Here is a 24,616-nt window from a genome sequence, read left to right as displayed (position 1 = left end):
CCTTTTTTGCGTCATGGATCCCAATCTCATGAAGCCTATAGTCCTCTTCTCAGAGTCATATGTTTTGCCTACATTCATAATGGAAGGAAATACTAAATTTCAATTAAATTAATGAAAATAAAATTATATTTTTCCTCCCATCCAAGTGCATGGACCTCCTGAAATCTATGTCCAGGGGCCTGTAGACCCCAAGTTAAGAACCCCTTCTCTAAGGTAACTTTTTATGCATCTATGAAGTAAGAGGACTGGCTTTGAAATTGGAGAACATGGTTGCAAGTTCCACCCCTGATGTTCACCGCTTGAGTCACTTGGGGCAAGTAATTTTGGGGGCTTCTGTTTCCTCATCTGTAAAATGATGAGATTGGACCAGATGGTTCTGAAGTCCCTTCATGCTTGAGATCTGTGATCCTCTAATTTGAATTTCCCTATACTATAAAAAATCATAGAGTCCCCTATATTCCCATGTAGAATGAGGGGCCGGATTATTGTGAAGTCCGAAGTCTGGCCTGACTTCTCTGAAGTCCCTTCCAGCTCTTAAGACAATGACTTCGGGTACCATGTTTGCTATAGGGATCTCTCTGAAGTCTCAGCCCGTAAGTGTGTGATGAAACCTGAGACTTATCATTTGAGGCCACCATCTTCTGGTTGCTTTGTAGGTTACATGCCCGGTACTACGAGCTAGCGCCCAACATCGTGCCCATGGACTACCGAAAGAACCCTATCGTCACTGTGCCCATGTCGGTCATCATACAAATGCCGGAGTTCAAGGTACTCTTAAGGACTTCTTCAGGCAGAGCATAGACAATCTATGGGTTCTCCCAGGTTAGCCCACCAGGAGGGGCTGTAGAGCTGTGGTACTGTCTCATTGATCTGTCTCATTCTTCCACATGAAGACTGTTCTAGCCAAACTGGATGACTGGCCATTCCTTGAACACTGTATTTCTTTTCCTATTTCTGTACATTTGATTAAGTCCTTTGTAAGTGCCTCTCAGAATCCTTGTCTTCCTTCACAACTCAGTTAGGTGCTGTGCAGATTCCATGAACACCACATCTCCTCCTGGTAGTGGTCTCTCCTCCATCAGCATTCATTCTGTTATACTTACTTATAAACATGTGTATTATCACCAGCTGTAAGTTTGGTGAGGTCTGGTTCATTTATGTCTTTGAATCTCAGGTACCCAGCACAGTGCTTTGCACACAGTAGGTATTTAATAAATGTTTTGTTGAATTGAATTGAGCTTCTCCCCTTCCTCCTGCCTCTCTTTGTCTTTCTTCCTTTATCATCTAGTATGGGAAATAACATATATTGATAGAGTTATACTAAGGGATAGAATTTTTAAGAAGGTCTTCCTTATGTGACTTGAAAATTGCATTGGTGAGGTGGAGTATGCCAATTCATGACTCTGTTGTTAACTAGATGTTGGATCCCAGGCATGTCACTCAACCCCTCTGACACTTTCCTCCTCTGTAAAGTTTCCTTCTAGCCTATGATCTTGTGATCCTAATGATAAGAGACCTGCCTGCACACATCAATCAGATACCCAGATAAGCATAATAAAAGATAGAAAGGCGGGAGTGTCATAGAAGGCAGTGAGCTGGGGAGGTGGTGGTCCAACCCCAGAGATGGGGAAGCTGAGGCCAGGAGGGGCTGCATCATCTATCTGAGGCCTCATAGCTAGTTGATAGCCAAGCCTATCTAGGGCTTTTCCTGCTAGGATGGCAGGCTTCAGACAGAAGAAAAGCTTTTAAAAAGATATATCTATAGATTATACATATATAGATAGATATCTATGTATGTATATCTTTAGATTTATAACATGAGCAAAGCAGAACTGCAGTAGCTCAAAAGAATCATGAAATGTATAAATTTAGAGACATTTCTACTCTAAATGTTCATATGTACTATTTCTGCCTGATCTGTGATAGAGCCTTCAGAGCTAATAGTGGTCTGATCAGCCACCGACCGATACTCTGTACTGTGATCCCAATATACTGATGTCATTGTGGTCCTCTATAAGCACAAAGGACAATGGCCAACTAACTAACCATCTGTCTTTATTATATATACATGCATGTATATACATATGCACATATAATACTTACATGTATATATGTGTGTGTTTATGTGTATTACATATGTATACACACACAAATGCACATATTTTAACCAGACCTGTGATTTCATCCATTCAGGGGTCTCCTAGTTAGGAGCTCCTTCTTCCTAAGCACATCTCCCCCTGCACAGGTCTAAGGTTAAGTGACTTGTCCAGGAGAAGAGAAAGACAGAGAGGAAGAAGACAGACAGACATAGAGAGAAGAGGGAAGAAGAAAGACAGAAAGAGACAAACAGAGAGGAGAGAAGGGGGAGAGAGAGAGAGAGAGAGAGAGAGAGAGAGAGAGAGAGAGAGAGAGAGAGAGAGAGAGAGAGAGAGAGACAGAGAAAGTGGTAAGTTCTAAGTGAGTGTGTGTTCCTACCCACGCCTTCTGATTTTCACAGGAGAATCCCTTCAAGGAGAGAATTGTGGCATCTTTCTCTGAAGATGGTGAGGGGAATCTCACCTTCAATGACTTTGTGGACATGTTCTCAGTCCTCTGTGAGTCAGCGCCCAGGGAACTCAAAGCGAGCTATGCCTTTAAGATCTACGGTGAGTAGTGCCCAGCTCACCATCACCAGTCTCAAAGGTAGCCTGGAACCCAGTGTAGTGAGGGAGCAGGTTCTCACTGAGGGTCTTGCCTTGGAGTTTCTTATGCTAAGCCTTCTGGGTTAGGAAGGAGATACCCAGAGGCCTCTCCCAATGCTGTCTGGAGGTAGGATGGACACTCAGCCCAGACTGAGCTGGACCAGACATCTGATCCTCGAGGTCCCACATGTCTTTGTACTCTCCACCCCCAGACCCCATCAACTAATTGTAATCATGGATGCCATTGATTTCAATGGGGACATGCAAGTGCCTTCTCTGAGGGCTAGGGAATAGGAACCATTCTAGGAAGAACATCATTTGGAAGGTTTAAGCAGATGGCTTCTCTGTTTGGGGCCCTTCTGTCCCCTATACTCATGGAAAATTCAATTTAATAAACTGCTATTAAATACCTAATGTCAGAGACAACATGGCATCATGGATAAAGGGTTGGTCTTAGAGGAGATGTCAGGTAGACCCAGGTTCAAATCCCATACTAGCTATGTGACCCTGGGCAAGTCCTTACTTCTCATCTGTAAAATGAGCTGGAGAAGGAAATGGCAAACCACTCTGATATCTTTGCCAAGAAAATCCCAAATGGAGTCATGAAGAGTCAGACATGATTTAACAGCAACAAACATCATATAGCTGTGAAGTAACAATGATGAGAGCTAACATTTATATAATATTTACTGTGTGGCAGGCACTGTACAATTAGTATCTCATTTGATCCTCAAAACAACCTTGGAAGATAGATGCTATTATTATCCCTATTTTATAAATGGGGAAACTGAGGCAAGCAGAGTGACTTGTCCAAGGTCATGCAGCTATTAAGTGACTGAGACAGAATTGAACTCAGGTCTTCCTCACTCCCAGCCTAATATTGTATCCATTGAACTAACTTGGTAATATTAAAAGGGACATTGTGATAAGGGTAAGGCAAGAGGCCCAAGCAAAAATCTATGAAGGGAAACTTACTTCCATCTGTGGAAGTCAGAGAAGGCTTGAAGGTGGAGGTGGCTCCTGAATTGATCCTTAAAAGAAGGGAAGTTAATTATCAAAAGCTGAACATTGGAATGTAAGCTAATCAAGCATAGAGACTTGGTTGGATTTTTTTTTAAATTATCCCTAGCACATAGTCCAGTTCCTGGCATTTAATGAATGCTTAATAAATGATTGGTTTATGGGCACAGGAACTGTATGGGTTAAAGATGTACATATGGACATTCTCTATATGACAGTGGTGACTGAAGTTGAGGGAGAGAATGATACAGCCAACAAGGAGAGGGAATCTAGAGAGAGGAAAAGAGAGGGTTAAAGACACCCTCATTTTTCCTCATTTAGATGAAAAAATGGTTCCCCAGGGGAGAAATTGTCCCAGGCTGACCAAATGTTAATAAAACAATAATAATCAATTTTGAGGAACACTCACATTAAAGGGGCAAAGGAAATGATACAGAACCAGTGAATCTGAGAAGGAACAATTTGAGGACCAGGAGAGCATGGCATCTGCATCATCAAAGGAAGAGTTACCAAGAAAGAGAATAGCCATCATCGTAGTAATGGTGTCAAGGAGGATGGGAACTGAAGGACACCATTTAATTTGGCCATTTGGAGGGCAGCAGTGACCTGAGAGGGACAGGTTTCAGTAGTGGTAGATTTCAGCTGAGGGAGTCTTTGGGGAGGCCAGCAGAAATTCGATCTATGGCATTAGTGAAAGGTAAGCCTCAGTGAAGAAAATCTCTTCTGTGACCATAGGGAAAGAGGAGAGAGAGTTGGGGTTGATGCTCAGAAATCTGAGAAATTGAGAGGGGAGCGAAGGGAGCCGCATGTGAAATGGTCTCAGTTTTCTCACTGAGATAGAAGGCTGAGTTATCTAGCATAGGGGCATGTCATATGGGGCCAGTCAAAGAAGCAAAGAGTAAACGATGATTCCAGATCAGAGCTAGGAACAGTGGTATAAAGTTACGATTTTCAGCTTAATGTCAAAAGCAACTTTTTGCTAACAAGAACTGATGCAAAGAGGAATGGGCGGCTTTAGGACATCCTCCACTGGCCCCTGAAGGATCTCTTGTTAGGGATGATGGAGATGGGGATTTCTTCTGGTGGGACTAGATGACATTTAAAGTCCTCCCTGTCCCCCCGCCCCCATCACTGAGGCTCTTGTGATGGAGCTCCAGTTTCAGTTAATCAATTAAAAGGAACCAATCATCCAATGCTCAAGCATTTATTAAACACCCCCAGTGTGCTTGGCACCACCTGAAGTGCCAAGGTTACAAAGACAAAATTCCAAGAGTCTGTGTCCTTGAGAAAAAGACAAGGTGAAGGGGCATAGGCCGGGCTGGGCTCACTTGAGATGGACTTTGAAAGAAAGGGAGGACACTGAGGCAGAGAGGAGGGAGTGCATTTTGGCACTCATTAGAGTGGTAGTTGGTAACACCAAGAGATCAAGGGGTTAGATTCTCATTTTGTGACCTTGTCCTCTACCACAGTCAAAAAGTAATACTTCTGGAATCCCATGACCCAACCCAGTCACATCAGCCTGTTTGTATTGCAGGCTTTGGGAGCTGCATACATTGTTCCATTTACCCACTAGAGGACGACATGTATCCCAAATTCTTACTAAGTTGGAGAAATCACTAGGGAGAGCAGCAGACTGTCAGAAGAGTGGGGGGGAGGGGAGGTGCGACCTTAAAACAGAATGTTGGAGGTGGGAGGGACCTTAGACTTTGGAATGTTAGCGGTGTGAAGGTCCTTAAATATAGAATAGACCTTAAAACATAGAATAGTAGGAGTGGGAGGGATCTGACAACATGAAATGTCAGAACTGGGAGGGACCTTAGAATATGGAATATCAGAAGTGAGAGGGCAGAGGTGGGTGGGAAAAGTAGTTAGTGTAAGTATTTTTATACCCATCTTATAGATGAGAAGACAAAGCTTAGAGAGAATAAGTGACTTGCCCATGGTTGCCCAGCCAGACTGGAAGCCAGCTCTCCTGCCTCTAAATCTAGGGATCTATATATAGATGCAGTTCATCCATTACTGGGAAGTAACATCTTCTCAGAATCATTTCCAAGACCAGAAGTCTGTGTAGCTTTCAGCAATGGGATGTCTCATTAATTGGACTACTAGATTCATAGACTGTTAGAGCTGGAACAGACCAACTGCCATCTTCCTGCTTTCCTCCTCTTCCCTACATTATTACAGAAAAAGAAACTGAGGCCTTGTAGCAGCAAGCACCCTGACACATCCAGGATGGCCTGCTAGCCCAGGTTCTTAGATCTGCTTTTCTAAAAGGAAAGCAACTTTTGAGGGGTCAACAATCTTCTTTAATTACATATACTAACAAAGAAAATACAAGCAGAGAAATAAAGACCAACAGAAAGGGCTTCCAAATGTCTGACCATAAGCAATATATACGTCACAGATCAACAGACAGATCCAACTGTCTGACTATTACATACATACATAGTTACCAGAAAGAGAAACACCAACATCTGAGTTTTCAAAGCTGGGGGGAGGCTAACCAGAGTCTCATCTGGCACATGAACCTTCTTCCAAAGACTAAGCCCCCAAAGCAAAACCTCATCTCAGAGTACATACATACACACACACACACACACACACACACACACACACATACATACACACATAGCACAATCCTTCAAGGCCCAGTGCCTCATTAACAATTAACAAAAGGTGTGGGGGTTCCTATGAAACAAGCCTCCCCTAATCAAGTTTCCCTTAATGCATTCCACCTGACGCCTATTAATGAGTGGAGGAAGATCTTCTGTAACTCCCATTATTACAAGCCTGAAGAGGCAAAATTATTTATCCAAGGTTACATCCAGCAAGAGAGCCAGAAATAGAGTATATACAGGTCTTTTGGAATGCTGGCCAGTGTTTTTGCAAACATTCCAGGGTGTATTTTCTTAGATAATAGAGCCTGTTTCTAGTCTTTTTTCAGGACCTAATGAAGTATATACCAGAGTTCTTAAAGATTACACTAAGGCCATAGCAAAAGTGATGATGGGTCAAGAATCCACGTATCAAAACTCTCTGAATCAAAATGAAAGACCTCAGAGACTTCCGTTTTGATGATGATGATGATGGTGATGATGATGGTGGTGGTGGTGGTGGTGGTGGTGGTGGTGGTGGTGATGATGATGAAACTGGTCCTCTCTGTCCTTTATTGAGTAGACTTCAACAATGACAACTTCATCTGCAAGAAAGACCTGGAGCTGACTCTGGCCAGGCTGACCAAGTCAGAACTGGAGGAAGAAGAGGTGGTTCTTGTGTGTGATAAGGTCATCGAGGAGGCTGATCTGGATGGAGATGGAAAACTCAGCTATGCAGACTTTGAAGATATGATTGCTAAGTCTCCTGACTTTCTGAGGTATGGGATGACCTTTGGGATTCAAACTCAGGTCTCTCCTGACTCCAGGTCCAGTGCTTCTTCCATGATGCCCCTCAGTCTTTTGACCTCTGAAGACTCAGCTTTTTCTTCTCGTTAGCCTCAGTCTTGCTGCTCAAATAGACCTAACTTAGAGCTGAACTGCCTCTCTCCTTTGGGAAGCTGGTTTGAAGTCTAGTGTCCAATGTCCACTGAGCCACTCAGAGTTCATGTTCAAATAAATCATCTTTTTACTAAAAACATTTTCCAATGCCCCTAGGTAGATGCATTTCCTTAGGAAGTTAAAAGCCACCAGGAAAGATGTTCCCTGGAATCTCAGGAGATTCCTGCCAACTACTAAGAACTGTGCTTTCATATTTTTCTTGCCCAAAGGGCCCACAGCTTAGGACCAGATCAATCCACCTGGATTGATACAGGATGCTATTAACTAAGGACTTCATTCCATTCATCCATTCCAGAGTGAAATATTTTCAGTAGCGTTAGCAATGGAGTTCAAGTAGGATGAGCTGCAGTGGACAACAGATGTGAGAAACCAATTCCTGAAGAGGCCTACCCACTTCTACCTCCTTGGTCCATCTCCTTCTCCTCTGGGTACTTAGAAGTCTCTAACTGGTGGTTTCCGTTTTGATGAGCATTTCTATGGCTTTCTTTAATATCTCTGGTCTGGCTGCTGAGGAGATCTGGGTTCTATTCCTTGTTCTAATAATCACATCCATTTAAAACTTTATTATAAAAACTTTACCATTAAAACTTCAAAACTATTAAAACTATAAAACAATCCCGTGAGGTCAGTGGGACTGTTATCCCCATTTCACAGAAGTGGAAGTAGTGGTTCAGAGGGTTTAGTTAAGTAGTCTTTGAACAGAGGAACGAAGGTAACTCAGTGAATCAGCCCTGGAGTTGGGCTCAAACCCAGGGATTCAGACTCTCAAGTCTTCCTGCTACACGTACTTCATCTACCTCACCACAGATACCCAGTGTAACCTATGTAAAATGCAGGAGTCGAGACTAGAAGATGGCTTAGTTCTCCCATGCTATGATTCTATAGTTAAACTAATGTGTTCTTACCTTCTGATTACGGCCACTTAACCCCAAAGGGTCCTCTCAGCCTTCTCCATCCCTTCACCTGGTCCCACTCTTTCCCTCTGACATCTCTCTCTTTCTCCACAGCACTTTTCACATTCGGATCTGAAGCTACCCAGCAAGTCTCTAGAGATGACATCAGCTTAGCCAGGCAACTTTGAGAGGCTCCAGGACTGTCCTTTTGGAGAGAAGGGTTTCTACAGGTTCATGTTGTCAGTAGAAGATGTGGCTTCCTGTGATTTTTATACCTGTGAACATTTATCATGGCCCTATCAGCAAAAAACAAAAAAACACAAACCCAACACCAGAAAAATAACAATAACCAACTCCCCTCCCAGAGGCTCTCAACTATCTCCCATGTGCTCCTAAGAGCTCATGCTCTCACAGCTTTCTCCCCCATATAGAAGACACTCTCAATCAGCCAGGGTGCTGGCACTGGTGATGATTTCTAGCCAGTTTGCATGGCATCGAATCTGTCCATCTGCCTGTCTGGAGGGGTCACAGGCAGGGGACCATATTTGGATTCTTGGCCTAAGATTTGCCAATCCATTGGCTCCATAGTATAGGCTGAATTGGGTCTAAATCTGTCCTGCCTTGGAAAATGAGACTTCAGACATGCTGACAGCTATACTTCTTCCTTCCTAAACCTCCTTAAAGAACCAAGAAGAGAAAAGGTGAAAAAACACATCCTTTTAAAAAAAAGTGGGAGCTTCACTCAATTGAAAATTGGCAAGATTTCTGAGAAGCATGGGAGTGAGCACAAAAGGAGAAAAAGGGATAAGGTTTTGAATCAGCTATGCAATCTTTCTCCTTGAATGCCTGTATTCAGCTCTGCCTTTTCCTCCAGACACTGTCACCCTTTCTCTGGGCCTGGCCCGGGACCCACTGCCACTTGCCTCTGGCAAGCAAAGGGAGGGCTTTGTCGCTCTTAACTGCATCCCTCTTTACCCCATTAAATATTCTGACTGATTTGACCATGGCTAAAGAGTATGTGGACCTTGGCTCCATTATTCATTCATTCATTCAGAAAATCCATAAGTACCTACTAAGTGCCTACATTGGGCTAGGTACTGGGTTGGGGTAAAAAAGCAAAATGGGAGTTTACATTGTATTGGAGAAGACAGCCTGTATGTATATAAATACATAAAAACAAATATTGAAATAACTTGAGGAGAAAGCCCTAGCATTTAGGGGAATAAAAAAACAAGAGGTCATGTTTGAGCTGAGCTTTGAAAAAATCTAAAGATCCTAAGAGGCAGGGATTGTGTTCCAGATCTGGGCACAGGCTGGGTGATAGGAGATGAAATATCATGGATAGAGAACCAGTTTAGTCAGACTAGATTTTATGAAGGGGGTGGTGGTGGTAATAGATGATAAGAAAGGAAAAGTAGGGTGAAGCTAGTGCACCACAAAGGAGTTGATATTTGATCCTAGAATCAATAGGTAGCCATTTTCTGAATAGAGGAGTGTTATATTCTAACCTGAACATTAGGAAAATTTTGTTGGCAGCTCTGTGAATGATGGATTGTGGCGGGGGGGGGGGGGGGGGGGGCACTTAAGTCAAAGGCACCAATTTTAATCATCAAGAAGTGATAAGAACTTTAATTAATTTGGTGGCTATTTAAAGGAACAAAAGGGATGAATGGGAGGATATGGATGGAGAATTGACCAGACTTGGCAACTGATTGGAAGAGAGGGTGAGGGAGAGAGGAATTGTGAGTGAATCTAAGGTTTCACACATGGGAGGCTGGAAGGATGGTAGTAGTGAGAAAGATGAGTTTCATTTTGCACTTGTTAAGTTTGAAATGCCTACAGAACATTCTCTTGGAAATGACCAATAAGCAGTTACTGGTGATTTGACAAACTTTATGTATCTACTGTGTAGCTAGGAGCTGAGCCCATGGGGAGATGAACAGTGCAGGAAGCTATTTTTTGCATAGTATTTATTATTTGAGAAAGTCCACCGTTAAAGGTCCATTTCTTTGGCTTGAGTATCACCCTCTTCATGTTGCTCCTTAAAAATGCAAACTCCACCCCCTCCCTAGAAATGGAAATTTACTTAGTTCCCCGAACCAGATGTGTATGGCACTTCTCAACTGGATCGTGAGCACCTTGATGGCAGGGACCATGGCAGTCAATAAATCATAACCATTTATTAAGTGACTACTGTGTACCAGGCATTGTACTAAGAGCTGGGGATACAAAAAGTGGCAAAAGACAGTCCCTGTCCTCAAGTAGTTTAAAATCTAAAGGGGAAGATGACATATAAACAAAGATATACAGTGCAAGCTCTGTGCAGGATAAATCAGAAATAATTTATAGAGAGAAGGCCCTAGAATTCAGAGGGATTGCTGGAGGCTTTCTGTAGAAGATAAGATTTTAGTTGGGACTTAAAGGAAGCTGAGGAGGTCATGTATTGATTATCTTTGTCTCTATTTCTTTCTTCCCCTTCAAGTACCTAATAGTGGGTGCTCTGGAGGCACTTGAGAAATTTTTAATGAAGATTCGATAGAGATTTACTGAACATTGGCTCAGCCCTCAATGGGAGGGCCATTCAATAACACTCTGCTCCCTTCCAGTAGAAAGAATCATGGTGGGTTTGACTGAGAGTGTCTGTGTATGTGTGTTGTGGAGATACGTTGGGGTTGATCCCTGGGCAGTCTATGGAGGACTGGGTAGAGATCCTCAGGGGATTGGGTTTGCTCCTAGGGCGAGCTTTCATTTCTAGAAACATGGGAAGAACGCAGAATTAAAGTAGGCATCATTCTGTTCCCCCACCCCTAGTCATCTCTTCTTGTGACTAAACACCCAAGGTGGGTTATTTATTCTTTCACTTTCATTTAAAGCACTCTTGGTCAGATCAATTAGTCTCTACTCATCCTCCTCATATCAACCTTATTGGAGGGTGGGGTGCGGGGATAGGTAGGTAGTACAATTGTTGGCTAACTAACTTGCCCAGGTCACACAGTCTAATAGATGTCAGAGCTGGGGTGCTAAATCAGACTCACTGATTGCAAAAGCCAGGATTCCTAAAGAGAATGTCTTAGCAAATATCATTTTTCCAATATCTGCCTCATGAATTTTTCGAGGCAGATAAATTTTAAATGGGATGGCTTTCTTTTGGGGGCCCCCAGCATACTTCCTTTTCAACTCCTATGTAATGAGTGTGTGCTTTAGGGATTCAAATTCAGGTTAGTAAAGCTCTTAATCTGGGGGCAGGAGAGAGAGAGAGAGAGAGAGAGAGAGAGAGACAGAGAGACAGAGAGACAGAGAGACAGAGAGAGAGAGGGAGAGACACAGAGAGAGAGAGAGAGAGAGAGAGAGAGAGAGAGAGAGAGAGAGAGAAATGAGAGAGAACTAGCACCATATATTTTTTCCTGATCATTTGCCATTTTGCATTTTCTATATGATATTCTTCAATTCAATAGAGAACTGCATTGTTACATAGTCAGAATTGACATTGGGATTAAAACAATCTTCCTGCTTCTTTCTGGAGAGCTGGTGGGCTATGTGTGCCCAGTGAAGCACATCTTGTTAGAAATGTATGAATTTGTTTTGCTTAAGTGGAGATTTCGTTAAGAAGGGAGAGTTCTGTTGAGGAGAGAGGAAGCATTGGAAAGTGATGGCAATGTGTGCGTTTGTGTATTTTGAAAAATGTTGATAAAATGTTTCTATAAAATTGGGCAAACTTTTTTTTTTACCATCTCTTTGCTATCAAATGGGTTAATATTTGTAAAGCACTTAAAACAGCGCTGGGCACATAGTAAGTACTTAATTAATGCTTATCCTCCTCCCACCCTTACCTTCTTTCCCACCTCCTGCCACACAGTAGGGCTACTAGTGAGACAGAAATCAATGAATGAAGGCACTGAAGTGGAGGAATCATTGGCCTAGAAGGCAGGAGGCAGGCTTTCTGAGCTCTGTTGTGGTTCTGCTGTGTGACCCTGAACAAGCTGCTTCTGTTCTCTGGACCTTGGTTCCTTCATCTGTAAAATGAAGGGACTCAGCGACTTGAGGGCCCACTTATCTCTGACGTTATAAGACTCTCTGACCTACATATGTTCATTTCTCCTACAAAGTCCAAAGCCTAAGTTCCTTTCCTCACATTTTATTTTTAGGCCCCTGGATTCAGTTTTTGTGTCCAAGCTGAGCCAGTGGAGTCTGGGATATCAGAACTTTCCAGTTGGCTGGATCATGGAGTGTGGCCCTGGGCCCCTTGGCCAGCTGTTGGCTGTCTGGGGAGCCTTCCTCAAACGCCAGGTTTCTTTCCTCCAGCCTCTTTGCTGCTGAAACAGCCAGCGGACCCTGGCATCACTGTTTATTCTTCCTATCTGTGAAGAAGAACCTTCGGGGTTTTTCAACCTAGAAGGTAAAGAGGAAAAAGGAAGTGAGCCTGGCATGGAGAGAAGAGAGGAGGGGATGGGGGAGTCAGTAATCACAACTGCTATTCCCCAAATAGTTAGAGACTCATGGGAAGTCAGAGGTGGAAGGGACCTTATTATTAGTCAATCAACAAGGATTTATTGAATGCCTACTATGTACCAGGCATTCATGATAGGAGCACATCAAGTCAGCCCCCCTTGTGCTACAAATGGGGAAACAAATCCAGAAAGGACATGAGGTCATACAACAAGTCAATGGTAGAGGAAAAACTCAAATCTAGGGTTGTCCCTCATGCCTGGAACACTCTCCCTCTTTCCCTCAGCCTCCTGGCTTCCTTCTAGACTCAACTTGAATCCCACTATTTGTAGGAGGCCTTTCCCAGGCTCCCCCACCCCACTGCTATGTCTTCTCTCTCAGATCATTTTCCATCTCTCCCATGTCGATCCTCTATGTTCATACTTATTTGCACATTGTCTCCCTCATGTTAGACTGTGAGCTCTATCACAAAGTAGGTGCTTAATAAATGTTTAATGACCAACTGCCTAACTTTCAATGTTCACATTAGGAACTGTCAAGCAACAGAAAGAGGGGAATCAGACATTCTATGGCATCTGAGAAGACAGAGCTAGGACTAATGCAGGAAATTTATAGGATTTTCTAACAATCAGAATTGCCGAACATTGGAATTGGTTGCCTTAGGAGAAAGCAGGCTTTCTATGGCTATAACTGTTGAAGCGGAGGAAGGATGAGCCCCCATCAGAGAGGCTCTGATTGTACACTGGGTGGAAGATTAGATTAGGTGTTCTCTAGGGTTCCTTCCTGAACCCAGAGATTAGTCATATAAACTATCAGGTGCATGAAGCTGGGCAAAGACAAACATTTCCTCATTCACAGCTTGGCTAAGGGCCAGGACTGAGGCAAGTTTTCCTTGAGGAAATATGGTGGACAGCACAATGGATTTGGAGTCAGAGGATCTGGGTTCAAGTTCTATTTCTGATGCTTGGTATCATAGATTGAAAGCTGGAAAGTACCTTAGAAATTATATAGTCCATCTTACAAAAAATGGATGTTGAAAACTATTTTTATATGTAATTTAAAAACATACTATTAGGTTAAAAAAAGAAAGAAATGATATAGTCCAGCCTCACCTACATCACCCCCTCCCCCCAATTATGTGGCCTTAGAAGAGGAGGTTAAGTCACTTAAACTCTCACAGTCCTTGGCTCTCTCATATATAAAATGAAACGGGTGTGTTAAGGTCCCTTTTAGTTCTAAATCTATGATCCTACAGGCAATGATTCACATCTTAAGTGAGTCTTATAAACCTCTTTCTTCACAGTAGTGCAGTATTTTTTGCTCATTTAATAGAAAGGAAATGGAGACTCTGAGAACTGAAATGACTAGCCCAGGATCTATGGGATAAGTGTCCAGGTCCCCTGGGATGCACCATACCTTGTGTGAGTGTGACTTTTTGGTCTCCTGAACCTTCAAGATGGGAATCTGCTCATAGGGGTTACTTGGTAAGGAAGGCACAGGTCCTGCCTGGCTTTCTGAAATCTTCTCGTAAGCATTATCCATCCATCCTCCAGGGCCCTCCAGCTGAGTATAGGTGGCTTTGAGTGGGAGAAAGGCTGACTTGGGCAACCTAGCAGGGACAGGTTTGTAGTCGTGCCTATCTGAGGCCTGGGTCTGGACTTCCAAAGAATAGGAGCTGTTCACCTTTGGCATGAGTTCATGGGTGCCTGGAGGACTAGAGTCTCTGGGCTGATTGGACCCTGAGCCTCTAAAGGACTGAGGAATAGCGTGGATGGCAAATCCTTGGCTGCTCCCTTTGGATTCAGGGGAGCACTGAGCCTTGGGAAAGATCTGATGTTGTGGGGCATTTGCCTTATCTCTGAGAGAGGTGGAGATGGCCACAGGGGAGCTGTACTCCAACATAGGGTGATGGGGGACAGTGGGAGATTTCTTATTGGGATCCAGGAGCTTAGGGGCACTCAGAGAAGTGAGGAGCGGGACATCCCTGGTTTTTGGAGCCAGTTCTCCACTGAGATTGCTAGGCCTTCTCGGGTGCTCTTGGCCAGCAGAAGGGCTCTGATGTGGAAAGTCTGAGGCCTCCGTGCTCAGGCTCTGCAGGTTGTGATTAATTTTCTTCAGCTCTGCATATGTGACATTTCCTGAATGCTTGCTACTGAAGGATCCCATCAGAAGGGAAGAGCATCTCTCTGGCAGAGGTGGTGCTTCTGGGAGCTGAGGGAGGGGAGAAGTAAGAGTAAAACACTCTTAAAACTCACACATCAACCCATGTTGAAAATCCTCTCCATGTCAAAGACATCCATTCAAATAGGTAGAATTGTAAGCTCCTAGAGGCCAAGGACTGGTTCATTTTTTATCTTTGTATGTCCAACACCTAACACCATGCCTGGAGCATATTAGGCATTTTAATAAGCTTGACTGATTAACTGATTGGTTGATTGATAGATCAGACCCTACCATCTATTGTGTGACCTCCAGTAAAGTTTCTTCCTCCCCCACCTCCATTTCCCCATCTGTAAAATGAGGCTGCTGGCCTATATAGGAGTTCTTAATCTTTTGTGGGCATTGAACCCTTCTGGTAGTGTGGGTAAGACCTAGAGAAAGGACTCCTCAGAATAATGTTTTAAAGTGTATAATATAAATTACAAAGGTGAGTGAAAATAAATGTCACGTTTTTCCCATCTAAGTTCATGGATCACCTGAAATCTCTCCTGGATCCCTTGTCTATGGATGAATCCAGGATCTAGAGGGTTTTGAAGGTCCTGCCCAGCTTTAGAATTCTATGATCCTGTGATTCTAAGTTCAACATCACATTCTGGCTTTCTAAACTCTTCACAATCTGACTCTGTCCTACCTAAGTTTTCTTCTCCCTGGATCCTAACACTGGGCTTGGCACACAGTAGGTACTCAGTAAGCACTCATTGATTGATTGATCATTATTCCTAATCCTAGAAGTAGATTTAAAGATGGGAAAGACCTGTTTCTATTTGCAGAAAGGAGAGGAGGATGGTCCTTAACCTGCTCAAGAGAGGAAAGCACTCCTGGGGTAGGGATTTTCTAGAAAGAGCATTGGGTTGAGAACTCAGTCAGGGTTCTAGTCCTGGCTCCACTGTGTGACTTTAAACAGATGGCTTAACCTCTTCTGATAATGAGAGGGTGGCCCTAGATTATCTTTCTAAATGATGGTTTCTTTGGATTCTTCAATTTTCCTGTGGGAGAGCAACAGAGAATGAATATAGAGGTGGAAAGGGACTGTGGAGATCATTTAGTCTAACCTCTCCCCATTATACAGGAGAGGAAATGGAGGCCCAGAGAGATTAAGTCAGGATGGCACAGCTAATAAATAGCAGAATCATGATCAAAAGCCTCCTGACTCCCGTTACAGGACTCTACCCATCAAACCACACTGCCTCTCCCAGAGTGAATACTTACATTGTTGTCCTCCTTTGAGAGCTTCCAAGGACATTCTTCTAGGGATTTTTTGGAGTGGACAAAGGAAGTCTTGGGCTTTGGAGTAGGGCTGGTTTTGGGATCCCTGTCTTTAGCAGACCTTGTGTATTCTATGTCCCCCAATTCTTGCTTCTCCTTGGAGGGACCAGTTGGCTCAGTTGGGGTGATCAGAAGGAGGTTACGAGAGATGGCATCATACAAGCTGTTCTCCTGGGGCTGTGTCAGGGAGAAAGACAACACTTTTGAGCATCCCTTTATCCAGTCCAAGGTTGGGCTAGAGACTCAAGGAAGAGTAGGTAGGTCTTCCCAGATAAAGGACAAAGAATGCTGGTCACCAAAGGACCTTGGTGCTGTCACCTACCAGCTTTATGGCAACTGGCTGATATAGTGGAGACAGTGCTGGAGTGATATTGGGAACATCTGAGTTCAAATCCTGCCTCAGATATTTACCAGCTATATTAACTTCTCATCAGTTTCCTTATCTGTAAAATGGAAATCACAATATCACCCACTTCACAGGGTTGTTGTGAGGTCCAAAAAAGATGTAAAGTGCTTTGTAAACCTTAAAGCATGACATAAAAGCTAGTTATTATCATTTTTTGTCTGAAGCAAGTTGCCTGATTTCCCTGGGCCTCAGTTTTCACATCTGTCAATGGGGATAACAGTATTTGGCTTTTTTTATCTCATAATATCATTGTTAGACTAAGGTGTGATAACAGAGGAAAATAATAATAATAATATCTTATAGATGTGTATGTGAGGCAAAGGATTTTACATAATATGTCCAAAATTAATAAATGCTTGTTTTTGAAATTCTACTTGATCCTCAAAACAGCTCTTCATAAGATAGATTGAATTATTTCCCCCATTTAACAGATAAGGACATTGAGATTTAAGGAGAGGTCTGGTGACTTTTTGGGTTTCCAGCTGGTCAGTTGCAGAGTCAGAACTCAGATCTGACTTATCTTTCCCTTCTACTACTTTCTACCACTCTGTTCCAGAGATTTTTCGTGTTGCATAGACATATCGAGTTACTATAACATCTGCCCCAAGACCTGAGGAGGGGGAGGTATCGTTGGGGAAAGGGAGCCTAGAGTAATAGATGAGGCTATGGACTCCCCACCCTCTGACTCAGTCTTCCTGCAGGGGCAGGGTAAGTGTGTATGAAGGATTTGGGTGGTAACCTCTGTGGTTTCCAATTGCCCTGACCCTGGAATTCAAGGTCTCCCACTCTTGGGCATCAACCTCCCTGTCTGATCTTCTTCCCAAATTCTGCCTTCCTATATACCCTACATTCCAGCCAAATTGGTTTATTTTCCCATTCTCATTCCATGAGAATTTTCCCACTTCCATAACCTTGCTTATGCTGTCCTCTTGTGATGAACTTCAGGATCCTCCATCTCTTGGAAGAGATTTCCCCACTTCTGCCCCAGGTGAAATCCCTTCCATCCTTCAAGGTACAACTTAGATGCCACCTGTTCCCCAATGGCCAATTCCACCGGTCCCTTTCCCCAGGTAGATTTCACCCTCCCTTTGTCCTTATTGGATTCATGTCTTCTGTCCCTGTTTATTCTCTAAGCTCCCTGAGGGCAGGACCTATGCCTCCTCCATCCTTGTACTCTCACAGCATACATTTCAAGACACTGCCCTCCATAGACATTTAGTACATGTCTGAAATGTTGGATGTGAGACTCAGCATACCCAAGGACAGGCGGTGGTGAGGCTCTCCCCAAAGGGTTCTATCTTTGCTCCCTGGTAGTGGCTGATGAGAGCGGTGAGTGTGGGATGGTTGCAGGTGTCCCCTGAGATGATGTACCTCCGGTTCTGAAGCTGATTGATCACAAAGTGGCGGCAACGGTCATATCCCCTGAAAAGTGACAAGTCACAGAATCTCAGGGTCAGAGGATCTAGAACCAGAGGAAACCTTAGAAACACTCCAGGCATTCATTTTACTCACTCACTCATCAAGCATTGATTGAGCATCTAGGAAGGATATGGGCTGGTGATACAAGAAGAAAAATGAAAGTCCCTGCCCTTACAAATACAAAATAAATAAATAAATAAAGTGAAATAAAGGGGTGGAGCACTCGGACTAAGTCTGGAAGGAAGGAGGGATTCTAAGCCAGCACCTTATGGTTCCAACCTACTTTACAGAAGAGAAAGCAGATGCCTTGATTCTATGGGCTCAGAGGGTCTGCATTTCTCTGCAGGTCAGTGTTAGGTGATCTGAAAAGCTTGCCCAGGATGCCAGAGCTCAGCAGGGCCAAGGGCTCTTTTGTAGCATTGTGTATGTGTGTGTGTATGGGGGTGGTCCTACCTGTAGGAAAGGATGTAGCCCATAGCTTTGTCGCTCAGTCGGATGAGAAAGCAGCCAATGGGTTTGTCTCTCAGCAGTTCTTCAGCCTGCCTAGTGGGAAGAAATGCCTTTGAACCTGACGCTCTGACTGCTACCTCCTTTCCTCCAACCTATTCCAGAACCATTTTCCTTTGTTATTCAAGCTCTCCAGGATTTCAAAACATCCTTTACTTGAGTTTCTTATAGAGCCACTCAGTCCAGTTGAATAATTGACAAAGTCCAGCTACCTTAAGAGAACTGTTAATTACTCCCAGTTCTCTTTGGGATGCCTGCCATGAATTACATTGATTCATATATCCATATCCCAAGACCCCGCTTGTGGTGCTCCACTTTGAGTTTCTTCTCCAGCAGTGGGGATGAGGGGGCCATATTTTCTCACACCAATCCTCCATAGAACAAAATGATGTACTAGGGAGACATCAAGTTGAGGTTAGGGCGTCAATATGAGCAGGATTAGAGGGTAGATCTATCGCTGCAGTTTGGGGCCATAGGTGATGCCAGGGTTAATCTGTCTGCTTGGTATATGATCAGAGGCCAAGGTCAGTTTATAGCTGGGTTCAGAGATGGCTGGAATTGGATGTGGGGATGGGGAATGGTGAAGCCTGGAGCCTTAGAACAGTGGAAAACTCAAGACAGTCAAGGACGGAATCCAGGATATGGGCCTCTACTCTACTCTAAGCCATTGGTCTCAAAGTTAGTTTCATATTTGTTTGATTTTATAGTCCACATCTACTTGTTTCACTACTGTCTCAATCTTTGTTTCTCTTCACAAAGATTTTTAAATTTGATTACATTAGCTCTACAAATGGACAAAGAAGGGCATAATTTGCCTGGGCAAGGGGGAAGGCTGTAAACAGAACCTGCAGGCAGGGATGTTCTGGTAAATGTTTAACAAGTGGTTATCCAAGGGAAACAAATGGAAGCAGGACACCCTTTTAAGTTCAGTTTGCATGGTTAATATTTTCTCCATCTTTCCTTAAGTCTTAAATCAAGCCCTGATTTGTTTCATTTGCCAATTTCTGACTTGGAAACAGTCACACTGAAAATTTAACAACTGGTCACAGGCCTGTGGGTTGGAGGTTTTAGATTCCTGTTCTAATACAGCACTAACAGGTTGCTAAGGTGCCAGCTAAAGGCTGACTAGGGAGATATGGAATCAATGCAATGGATGGAATTTCTGCATGATCCTCCTTCAAGGACCCCACACGATCTCTTCTCCCATCTTTGATGCTCCTCTCTTTCCTGATCGGAGGCATTTGTAGCTGTGTCTACATAATGCCAAACATTTGGATGAGCAGTGAAATATTCTAGTCATCTTCCAGATTTTGAAATTGTGTCAAATAGAGTAGATGGAGTATTAGGTTTGGTTCCAGAGGCCTAGATTCCAAATCTAGTTCTGTCATTTACCCATTTTGGGCAAGTCTCTTGAACTCCTTAGGCCCCAGTCTCCTCCTCTCTAAAATGGGGAGAAGGTTGGCCCAGATGACCTCTAAGGTCCCTTCCGGCTTTAGATCTAGGACACTACCAACAATATTTATTGACTAACTGATTATCTTGTTTGTTCCTTCATCCATCCATCTATCCCTTCATTCAGGGCCTTCCTACATTAGGCAATCTCTACAGTGCTGGGGATTCTCTTCACATGGATGGTTGGGATGTTGTTGATCCATCAAAAGGCTAGAGAAATCATAGGATCACAGTCTAGAATTAAAGGCTTCCCAGACATGGAACCCTTCAATACTCTGGAAAACCTACAAAACCATTCCTAAAATTAAGTTTTTAAAATATTTATCAAGTGAAATACATAGGACAAAGGAAACTGATTACTTTGAAATATGTCTACTAACACATATTTTAAAAAGTTCATAGATGCCAGGTTAAGAACCTATTATTTTTCTAGATCGACTCCTTAATTTTACAAACGAGGAAACTGAGGACCAGAGATGCTTGAGTTATTTGTCCAACATCACACAGCTAGTAAATGGACAAATCAGGATTTGAACCCCAGTCCTTTGACCCCAAATCTAGACCTCCCCTCTCTTTTGGATAGGAACAACAGATCAGAGAGGGACTCTGCTTTGTGGCATCTGGCTTATGTGAAAGCCCCTGTCTACTCTCTCTATTTTAGCAATCCTTTTCAAATACAAACACTAACAGCTTTGCCTCCCCTGCGTTTGTCCACTGGATGATCAATAATATAAATATCCTTCCCCCACCTTCCCCAAATCTCTGTTTGTTTCAAGCAAAGCAAAGGGCAATTTGCAGGATCCAGAGGAATTAGAAGTCATCTACCCCCCCCCCCCCCATTTTACAGATGACAAAACAGAGACCCAGAGAAGGGACTTCCCCAAGAGCACTTGAGTGAATAGCCAAGTCAGATTCTAACTTAGAGTTCCATCACTCTCCCCCAAACCTCTCCCAAACCACCTGCCTAATCCTTCAGGCCCTATACATCTCTAAAAATATAAATAGCATGTAATATATTGTGATAATAATATAATATATTATAATTATATTAAATAATATATTGTACAACATAAGCCATATTGTATAATATAAATAAGGCAATGATACATTTGTCTCCTTAGATGACTCAAAAGCCACTCCTGGTCACCAGCCTGCCACCCCTTCTGGTCGAGAGAGGTGCATAACCCCTCCAGACAAGCCCATTTTCCATCCAAGCCAGAAGAGTCAAGCTTACTTTCTTGTAATGAATCCATGGAACCACTCGGGTAAAGTGCCATCTTGTAATATGAGTGGGGCCTGTGTCTCCATAAACCATCTGATAGCAATGTCTTTGAGCATGCCCATAGCCTGGCTTTCTTTGTCCACAGGGATCACCCCCTTCTCTGACTCTGAAGGTCTCATCCTGTCCTCCATCCAGTCATCAGGTGCCCTGGGACATCTGAAGCGGGATGGCTGATGAGAGAAAATCCCCAATTCTATTTTTCAGTTCCAGTTACCAAGCTCTCTATATCCTGGAGGAGAGCTCATTTGCTTAATCCTGACTTCCTTTCCATCTAACTGGCAGAGAACAGAAGCCCTCATTGATATCCAGATCATTGACAGGTTTCCACTCTGATGACAGGCAGAGGCTGGAAAAGTTACATCAGTTGGAAGAATTAAGTAATTTCAAAGACAGAGAGAGAGAGAGAGAGACTCTTTCGTCACTTCTCATTGGGACTAAATCTATGAAAGGAAATATTGTCTGTTAGAAAGAGTGGAAGACCTGACTTGGAATCTTATTAGGTATGCTCCCTCCTCCTTCACCACACCCCACCCCACATTGTCATTTTACTTCTCTAAGCCTCAGTTTCTTCATCTGTACAATGGGGACAATAACTCTTAACAAAAAAAGAAAAAAGTTTCTCTATTTAAAAAATTGCTCTTTTGTTTTTATATCACTTTCATTTGCATATTTCCTCCCTCCTCTACACAAGAGACCCCATTCCTAATAACCAAGAATATGTAAGAGAAAAAAGATCATCTCAGCAAAATTAACCAATGCATCAACCAGGCTTGATAATTCTGCATCCCCAAGTCCCTAAAAGTAGGTCTGGGAAGAGTGAGGCACAAGGATAGATAGAAAGACACACATAAAAAAATCCCATTATAAACATAATGAGGCAGCTAGGTGGGCCACTGTGTATAGAGTAGATAGAGTGAAGGCATGGCGTCAGGAAGACTCAAGTTCCAGACTTCAAATCCAGCCTCAGACATTTACTAGCTGTGTAACCCTGGGCAAGTCATTTAACCCTGCTTGCCTCAGTTCACTCATCTGTAAAATGGAGATGGAAACACCCCAAAAAGAGGTATTGGTCACTTGAGGGGTCACAGCAAGATCAAGAATATGACCATAATTGGAAAAACAGCGAACCACATTGGTCCTCCAGTCTTTACTTTTGAAGAACCTACCCCCCTCTTTAGTCAGCCCCTCTCATTTAGGGATGTATTTGCTGTTTTTCCCAATGGAATGCAAACTCCTTGCCTCAGTGGTCTGCTGATTGAAGCAAGCTGGACAGGAGAACAATTAGTATAGGAATAACAACATTATTGTGCGGGGGGTGCGTTAAGTGACTTGCCCAGGGTCACATAGCTAGTAAGTGTCTGAGATCAGATTTGAACTCAGGTCCTCCTCACTCCAGGGCTGGTGCTTTATCCACTGCAATACCTAGATGCTCTAACAACATTATAAAGAGAAATAACTTTGAAGCATTTAACAACTCTGATCAATGCAAGAATTAACACAAATTCCAGAAGACTGATGGTAAAGCATGCTATCATCCTCCTGACAGAGGTACAGAATAATATAGATAGATATAATTTATATATTATATATGTCATATATAGTTAAATATATTTTTTATTTTAGATATGATCAATGCAGGAATTTGTTTAATTATGCATGATAATAGTTCAAAGGTTTTGCTCAGCTCCCCTCACCTCCTTTCTGGGAGGATGTGAAGTGAAAGAAATGGATTTTTGTTAATTAAAAAAATTAAATTTATAAAATGCTCATTGATTGATATATCTCATCATTAGGAAGTTTTTTTTCCCTGACATCAAGCATAAATTTGCCTCTCCTCTGTAACTTCCTTCTGTTAGGGCACCCAGGTAGTACAGTGCTAATCAGCACAAAATCTTTAATTTTTGAAATGACTAGCCTTGACAGAAATGCAAATATTTTAGTAATCTAAGGACAACTCTTTTTTCTACCACTTCCCAATTTGTGAATTTGCTAACCATTCCTATAAACTCATAGAATCTTAGATTTGGAAGAGGCTTTGAGGTCATCTTGTCTAACCCTTATCTGAAACAAGAATTCCCACAACTGGCCATAATTTCCTTTGAACACTTTCATCAATGTGATACTCACTGTCTCCCAAAACAACTCCACTTTGGGGTGTCTTTAATTTTTAGAATGTTCTTCTTTATAGTGAAGCAAAACCTGCTTTTCTGCCCATCTCGTATGCCTCTCACACTTCACCTCCTCCTCTCAATCCCTTATTCATTCCCCAATTATCCCATGTAGGATTGTGTTGGTAAATATTTGATAATAGTCTTTGGGGGTTGGAGGAAGTACTCATGGCACACTTCTAAATTGATTCTCATTATTAACATTTTCTCCATCATTTTCTTAAATCTGGATAATCAACAAACAATAAATCAAGTCCTGATTTGTTGCATTTGACAGTTTCCAAGGTATAAATGCTCACACTGAAAATTTAACAATCAGCTCTCCAGAGCAGAAGCTGGGTCCAGCATCCCCCAGAGTGCCCCTTCCTATTCCCCATAATTATCTGCATTTCTTTGCTCTACTGTCCATTTCTCACCTTTTCCTCCATCCTAGAATGGAGCACAAAATGAAAGTTATGGAAAGAGCACAGAGAGAGATAAGAGGAAAAAAAAGTCAGCTGTGGAAGAGCTCTCAAAGGCAGTCTGGTCCAATTCCCTTGTTTTACAGATGAGGAAACTGAGGCCCAGAGAGTTGAAGTGACTTCTTGCTCAAGGTCACACGGATAGCAAATGTTAGGGGTTGTATCTGAGCCCAGGCATTCTGACTCAAGAGCTGGCATTCCATCCATGGTATGGACTGAGGGGCGGAAGGTGAGATCTAGGGCACAGTGGGACATGTCCCACTGGAAGTGTCTGACAATAAGGAATCCCAGTTATAGATTGGCATAAAAACAGCCAAGAGCTGGATATGCATCTCATTGGGGCTGACAGGCATTTATTCCCATGACACAGATAAGAAGACTCAGTTGAAGAGAAGAGATTCACATACTTTGTAAGTATCAGAGCTGAGAGGTGAGCCTATGTCTTTCTGACTGCTGGTCCATCTTGCCAGTCACTAAATTCTCCTGGAGATGTGGGACTCCAGAGGGGGAGGAATGAGAGAAAGGGCCCACAGGAGTTTTAAGCAGTTGGAAAAAGCTGAAGTCAAAGACTTATCTGAAGGACTTCCAACTGGATGGGCTCAAAGGATTATTATTATAATTAATTTCTTGTGATGTGTTGGTGTTGCTAACTAGCGTTTACATAGTGCTTTAAGCTTTGCAAAGCACTATACATCTGTTATCTCATCTGATCCTCACAATAACCCTGGGGGGTTATTATCTTCATTTTACAGAAGAGGGAAACTGAGGCTGAGAGAAGTTAAATGATTTAGCCAGGATCACGCAGCTAATAAGTGTCTGAGTCTGAATTTGAACTCAAGTC

At 42.9% G+C, this 24,616-nt stretch overlaps 2 protein-coding genes across 6 annotated transcripts in view; one reads left to right on the top strand and one right to left on the bottom strand.

Moving 5' to 3' along the window:
* The window catches only part of CIB2 (calcium and integrin binding family member 2), a 30,789-nt gene extending 21,640 nt beyond the window's left edge, over positions 1-9,149 (top strand). For all 4 annotated transcript variants that reach the window (XM_072628591.1, XM_072628594.1, XM_072628593.1 and 1 more), the window contains 4 exons: positions 657-768; positions 2,498-2,645; positions 6,879-7,074; positions 8,263-9,149. In XM_072628591.1, the coding sequence (XP_072484692.1) occupies positions 657-768; positions 2,498-2,645; positions 6,879-7,074; positions 8,263-8,284 (478 nt within the window). In that variant the 3' untranslated portion in view covers positions 8,285-9,149. The remainder of the gene's footprint in view (positions 1-656; positions 769-2,497; positions 2,646-6,878; positions 7,075-8,262) is intronic.
* Positions 9,150-10,061: 912 nt separating this feature from the next.
* SH2D7 (SH2 domain containing 7) overlaps positions 10,062-24,616 on the bottom strand; it is a 39,767-nt gene continuing 25,212 nt past the window's right edge. For both annotated transcript variants that reach the window (XM_072628590.1, XM_072628589.1), the window contains exons 3-7: positions 18,359-18,448; positions 17,743-17,908; positions 16,024-16,257; positions 14,011-14,805; positions 10,062-12,537 (exon numbers count right to left, since the gene is read on the bottom strand). In XM_072628590.1, coding sequence (XP_072484691.1) covers positions 12,487-12,537; positions 14,011-14,805; positions 16,024-16,257; positions 17,743-17,908; positions 18,359-18,448 — 1,336 coding nt within the window. In that variant the 3' untranslated portion in view covers positions 10,062-12,486. The remainder of the gene's footprint in view (positions 12,538-14,010; positions 14,806-16,023; positions 16,258-17,742; positions 17,909-18,358; positions 18,449-24,616) is intronic.

This window comes from Notamacropus eugenii, chromosome 1 (genome assembly GCF_028372415.1).
Source record: "Notamacropus eugenii isolate mMacEug1 chromosome 1, mMacEug1.pri_v2, whole genome shotgun sequence".
Lineage (NCBI taxonomy): Eukaryota > Metazoa > Chordata > Mammalia > Diprotodontia > Macropodidae > Notamacropus > Notamacropus eugenii.
The sequence above is the reverse complement of the archived record's forward strand: the minus strand, read 5'-3'. Positions and strand labels throughout refer to the sequence as shown.